Source organism: Brachionichthys hirsutus, chromosome 12 (assembly GCF_040956055.1).
Source record: "Brachionichthys hirsutus isolate HB-005 chromosome 12, CSIRO-AGI_Bhir_v1, whole genome shotgun sequence".
Lineage (NCBI taxonomy): Eukaryota > Metazoa > Chordata > Actinopteri > Lophiiformes > Brachionichthyidae > Brachionichthys > Brachionichthys hirsutus.
The window spans coordinates 1,451,057-1,457,843 of NC_090908.1; the positions used below are offsets into that span (position 1 = coordinate 1,451,057).

Sequence of the window (6,787 nt, forward strand, 5' to 3'; positions counted from 1 at the left end):
TGTGACAGAACTGGGAAACACTTTGCCTTATAAATAACTATTACATGCGGGGGGGGGGTCCAAAATGTGATTAAACACTAAGAACAGAAGAGCTTCTGTGGATTTAGCATTGGGCACTGAATTATCCAAGGAAATAGAGATGAAAAATATTTTTCACTATAATGTGAATTCATAATGCATATATATAACTTAATAGTTTTTGAAAAATGATTACTACCATTTGAACAGAAAAAGCTGCAAGCAGAATGCCTTTAAACGGCCGCCGCTGCTTTCCAGCCGCAGCCGGCAGTAAGAGGACGCTCTGATTCAAATTCAGACAGCATACGAGCAGAAACTACACAACATGCCATCTCATTGCTTCTCTCCGGCAGATTTCATGATACTTTTATTTGCATCAGTTCTCTTATTCTGACGTGATCAATTAAAGCCTTGCCTCACCGTCACCCCTTTACTGAAGGTTGGACCCCCTTTTGCCTTCAGAACCGGCTTAATGCTTCATGGAATACTTTCACCAAAGAGTTCTGGTTGGGTTCTGATCTCTTTCTCTCATCTCGAACTGCCCCTTCTCCTCCGACCTGTCACGTCGACGAGGTATTTTCGTGCACACAACTACCACTCACTCGATACTTTCACTTTTGCATGCCTTTCTCTGTAAACCCTGAAATACTCGTCTGGCACCAACAACCATGCAAAGTTCAAAGTCACTTAAATCCCTTTGATTACCCTTTCTGATGCTCAGTTTGAACTTCAGGTCATCGTCTTGACCGCCTCTACGTGCATAAATGCACTGAGTTGCGGCGACGTGATTGGCTGATTAGCTATTTCACAAACGACTGAACAGGTGTACCTAATAAAGTGGCCGGTGAGTGTTTGTCTGGACTACAATAAAAAATGACAGCCAGCATCAGTAATTGTAAAAAGGAAAGTTTTTGGAGATTAGAAAGATATTTCAATAATAAAATGGCTGAAGGAAGTGCATTCATTAAAAAGGAAAATGGGCTGTCAGCTATGGTGTTGAGGAAAAGTGTTCCTTTCCAGTGAAACTGTTGGTTCCTTCAGACGATATTGGACTTTTGCACAAATGAATTTAATGAAAGTTTGATTTTCTTTGTCAGTGAATAAGAGCTTGGCTTATGCTGCTGTAGTCGCTGTAAAAGTAACACTTAATTAAAAAATATCTTCTGTATTGCTGCTCAGGCCTGCCAGCAATGATGGCTTGAATTAATGACACATGAAAAGCAATCTGTGCACCCTGGAGGTCCAAGTCCTTGAAGGGGGCCCAGAGCTGCACACATAATAAACACCCCATCATGTGAAGAGCCCCTCGCCTCCTACATCCAAGGGCAAGAACTGTAAACCTTCTCCATGTTCCTCCTTCTGGTTCATCTGTGTCCAGAGGGCACGATGTGTCACCGTGTGTCATGGTGGTCTGCGCGTTCACTTCTTCACGAAGAGGCACCAGAGTACACTAAGAAAAGTCGATAAAGGACAACAATAAGCTGCAGTGATCACCTCAGGCAGGGAGGCGATGTCTGTGTCAGTGCGGCTTTGTGTCTCTGTCACTCAGTCTGTTAGCGAAATGCTCAATAAATTATGAACACATTTTGATTCATCTTTAACAGATAATCTAGTTTTGATAGTAATCTGGATTATCATCTGGAATGGTATTTTGTTAAAGGATGCTTTACGATTGCAGGGCGGGCGGAATTCAAGATTTGAGCTTCTGCTGTTCAATGCTTGACCAAAAACAGCACTATGATATTCTCATGACCAGATGAAGACTCTCCATCTGGTGGTCCAGAGTCTTTACATTTATAGAGTTCACCTCTGTGAGATAACAACCTAATACTAAACACTTGCATTTAAGTCTTGGACAGAATTTAAATATTTCTGATACCCAGTACCGGTATATCCACATTAAATATTCCCTAAAAATAGATAAATATTCAAATTCAATTCATAATTAGAATTTAATTATAATCAAAAACTACCTTACATTTACATGAAACCCTTGAAAATGTCTCTATATCTAAAACATAGACATGTAACACATGCTCTGTCTGTGCTATACGGGCATTAGTGTGTGTGTGTGTGTGTGTGTGTGTGTGTGTGTGTGTGTGTGTGGGTGGGTGGAGAGGATCGAAGCTCGTGCACGCTCTCCTCATGTTAAAGCTTTGGTGTCTTTGTGCTTCTACCCTCAGCATTTATTATGCATAAGCAACAAGAAAGCTGCTAATGAAGATTCTATAATTGATGTTAAAACTGCAGGACACACTTAGAAGCCACTAAGCTGCACATAATGTTCAAAGAAAACTAACAGTAACACAAAACAAAAACATCTGCATGCTCATGTTCCACATAAAATAGATTAATGTAGCCACAGATAGGCTGAATTACTGTGCAGTCACTTCTGCTTTTACTTTAAAGCCTCATTCAAATTTATGGAGACACATGATGGAAAGATTGTTTTAAATAGTTCAGAGGGCACGGAAACAGGGAGGATCTGCTTGCTCTTGTAGTTGCTATAGAGATTATAGGAATGCGCACTGTACTTGGATAGATGGTTACTACCAGAGTTACAGAACTTACAATCAATGTGAATCTTTCCACTGAACACAGATTCATGATCCAGCAGCTCTGCGCTTTTCTTAAACGAAGACGCATAATAGATACAAAGAGATAAACAGTATTACTCTGCAATCTCTCAATGGACGTGAAGATAATTCTCAATGCACTAAATCAAACGTGCAATTAAATGCCACCATGATACCACATGTAGGAAGCATTGTGCGGCTAGACACACACACACACACACAGTGATATTCTGAACATGGGCTTGCTGTCGTGATGAAGCAGGCTCCTCCTGCGTTGCGTGAATGGCCGTGTGCATGCATGAACGCCTTCCTACTGTTGAGTGATCTCGTGCTTTCATGAAAGAAACTTCTTATCTGACAACGTGTCGCAGGCTTTGTGTGCATCAGCTGCTATTGATGAACTTTCATTAGAAGTGTTGCTTGTTGTCCTCAAATACAACTATGTCGTGATTATTTAACTACAACTAATAAAGCATCGCTGTTGGGACTTCAATTACACTCGATAACCATCCTGTTGATGTTTTTCACTCAGCAAAAGATGCTTTAAAGCACCAGGATGGAAAGTGATGGCGAGATATTGCAGAGAGAAACAACCATAATCTCATTCTCATTTCATCAGAAAGCAACATCACACAGTTCTCTGATACTGAAACACAACCTTTAAATATACTTTACATGAGACATACTTCTGGAGGGAGGCTTTGCTCAAACTTCTCTTTATGCAAGTACAGATTTAAAATCAGCTCTTTGTTTCTGTGCTCAGGAGCCGTATACCTGAGCTACTCCAAAAGTCAACGTGTAACAACCCGAAAAAACAACCTGCAGCTGCGCTCAGTGGAAAACAGAGAACAACAACCTGCTCAACAAGCCGTGTTCATTCAGCAGACATGACTCCCCACAAAGCAACTTCAGACGACTGCACTTATGGGCATGTTTCTCCAAAAAGCCTCTGAAGAACGCAGCCCTGCCTGCTCCACTTCCCCGCTGACTGACAGCGCACTCAGGGGGGGGGGTCGTGCCGTCGCTCACGCACGCTGATCCAGTCCGACACGCCTGACCTTTGTGGGACGGCGCAGCAGGATCGCTCTGCCCTGCCCAGCTGAAGAGGCCCCACGACGCTCCGGAGGCCGTGCCGTCGCCACCTCGTCCACCAGGTGAGCGGCTGGGACCGCCAACAGGCAGCCACCCGATCTGAAAGACTGTCAGCTGCAGAACAAGCGTATGGAACGACATGTTGTAGCGAGTTATCCGTGTTCCTTTTTGCATACTTAAGCCACGCATGGCCCCACCACACGTTTTACATATATTACCCATCATCATTTGATATTGTGACTTTGCACAAAAAGAATTACAGATTTATTTCCTTTGAAATTCCATTTTTAAGATTACTTTGAAGCGTGGCCATCCTACCTGTAATATATCTTGCAAACAATGCATTCCAGCATCACCATGATAAAAATGGTGCTTTTTAATATTAGATTTTTCAACAAATTATTTTTGCATTTCTTAAGGTGACTTCTCTGTGGAAGACATCTAAAATAACACTCAATAACATATTTGACCTCATGTCATTCAAGATATTTTAATTATCACGATGCTAAAATAAAACAACAACGAAGTAGAAATTTTCATAATAGTCATGGCACTTAGTGAAAGTGCTGTGTGCGGTGACTTGTAACTGAGGGGGGGCAGTCGTGTGTCTGCCAACAGCCTGAGAGTAGACGTTGCTGTTAGCCCACTACAGAACAAGAGATGCTGCAGCCGTGAAATGAAGAGCTGCCACATCCAGGGAGCACTTTCCTCACTGCAGGAAACACCTGGCAAAGCACCAATAAATCCTGCGCTTGTGTACCTCATTGTAGCACAGACCATGTCACTGAAAGACTGATACCTTTAAGGACTGCTAGTTTAATGAATGACGTAGACTGCAATTCAGTTTGCAGGAAAAGCACACATGTGGCAACTAGTCATGACATCGCGACACCTGCAGTGACTGTATACCTGCACTGACTGTACACCTGCAGTGATGGTATACCTGCAGTTACTGTATACCTGCAGTGACTGTATACCTGCAGTGATGGTATACCTGCAGTTACTGTATACCTGCAGTGATGGTATACCTGCAGTGACTGTACACCTGCAGTGACTGTACACCTGCACTGACTGTACACCTGCAGTGACTGTATACGTGCAGTGACTGTATACCTGCAGTGACTGTATACCTGCACTGACTGTATACCTGCAGTGACTGTATCCCTGCAGTGATGGTACACCTGCAGTGATAATATACCTGCAGTGACAAACAGAGGAGGTGATACGAAACAAGAAGGACAAGAACAGAATTTTTTTCAAAAGGATAAGAAAAAAGCGAGACAAAATAAAGCTTTATATTGATTATATTACCTTCTTAAGGATTTAGGATATGTGGATGTAGGGTTTATGCTGACACTCATCAAACAACTTGATGCTTTAAAACATGCTTTGTAGCAGCTCAGGGCAAATGTCTTCTACTGAATGGCAGCACATTGTAGTTCTATATGCCCTGACTAAAACATACATCTCCACTGGGAACACTGGGAACACTGGGAACACTGGGAACTCTGGGAACTCCCATCCCACCATCACTGCTTACTTTATGACAGCGGGCAACGCAAATTTAAACAAGCTTAGACTTGAGTACGTTTTAAATGCATCACGGCGCTCTGGTGGTTTCGGGGGGCACGAAGCATCTACCCAGAATGCCTGTTTGTGCACACTTTCTCAGTGACTCGCTTGGGGACCCCGGAGCTCACCTTTTGTTCCTCTGGGCCTCCTTCTTACCCATGACGACCGGGACACAGTTGGTGAGCTCGGTCCAGTCTGCGTGCAGCCCGCAGCTCCAGCCGGTGGAGAAGCGCGAGAAGAGCCAGGACTCGTCCTTCCCCGGCCGGTGACAGGTGCACTTCTTCTGCCCCGGCTTGCAGTCGCAGGGCTGCTCCAAGCGAATATTCCTCACCAAGTGTCTCCCGAATGTGGTTCCGCCAGTTTTCTGGATGTGCAAAAACACGATCACGTCGTCCCCTTTGATGTTGAACTCCACGTGTCTGTCGAGGTCTCTGTCGGCGAAGTTGAATTTTGACGGCACCTTGGGGGGGCTGTCATCCTCCAGGTCTTGATCTCTGTAGAAGTCATCGCTGTCTAGGAACGGGGTGGACAGCAGGCTCACCCCCTTTAATTCCTCCCCAGCCTTAAGGTGGCAGGAGTTGCTGCCAGCGGGGCAAATGTACTGGTACCCTACCATGACAAAGAGGACAGCCAAAACGGGAAGCAAGATGAGTTTACTGGATCTGTCATCCATCATAGCAAGATCGTGTCTTCATTCCATTACTGTGAATAATAATAATAATAAAAAAAGGCGCCCGTGAGTTCTGCGGAGATCAATATTCCTCCATGTCTCAGTTCGATTAAAGCTGCTTATTATTATAGTGCCACGTGTTGATTAGAAAAAAAACCTCCGTAGACGCACGACCCGGACAAAAAGGACAAGTCCTTTGGATCACTCGAACCCTGCACGCCGTCTGCGCTGCGATGGAAATCCAGTCCAAAATCACGATTCATGGCATTGAGGATTCTGGGTGTCCAACTTCTGAAGCCGGTGAGGAGCTGCATCCGCGTGGACGACCCCCCCCCCCCCCCCCCCAGCTCTGGCGTCAAGTTGCGAGGCGAGCAGCTGATGAGAGTTTCAGCACTTCTTCCGTGTGATCCCAGCCCGAATCATGCCGATGTTCCGATGCCCGGCTCGGACTGCTGGAGCGGATCCTGCAGCAGCATCCTCGGCGGGTTGAGGCGGAGGTCTGACTGTCTCCTGGAGCAGCGCGTCTGAGAGGATGCTGCTGCGTCCGAGCCGAGAAATGCGCTGCGCGCTCCGAACGTGCGTGCGCTGGGAGAGCTTGAGCCCCTACATCCCATCCCGTCCCGTCCATCCCATAATCTTGTTTCACACAAAAGCCATAAATCCGCACTGTCCCTGGACTGAGGCGCTTCTATTTGCTTTATATAACTGATTCCAAACGCTTGCAAAGGTTAGTCTACACGTTTTCATCTGGTTTCTTTAAACTGATTTCATGCTTATCATTGTAAAACAAAATCAAAAATGTGAGGCATTGCCTTCATCTGCGCTTATCAACAAAACGTGTTTACATTTTGAGTGGCTG

At 44.9% G+C, this 6,787-nt stretch overlaps 1 protein-coding gene across 1 annotated transcript in view; it reads right to left on the bottom strand.

Moving 5' to 3' along the window:
• hs6st3b (heparan sulfate 6-O-sulfotransferase 3b) overlaps positions 1 to 5,934 on the bottom strand; it is a 38,737-nt gene extending 32,803 nt beyond the window's left edge. The window contains exon 1 of the mRNA XM_068746367.1: positions 5,387 to 5,934. Within this exon, the coding sequence (XP_068602468.1) occupies positions 5,387 to 5,934 (548 nt within the window). The remainder of the gene's footprint in view (positions 1 to 5,386) is intronic.
• Between the last annotated feature and the right edge of the window lie 853 nt (positions 5,935 to 6,787).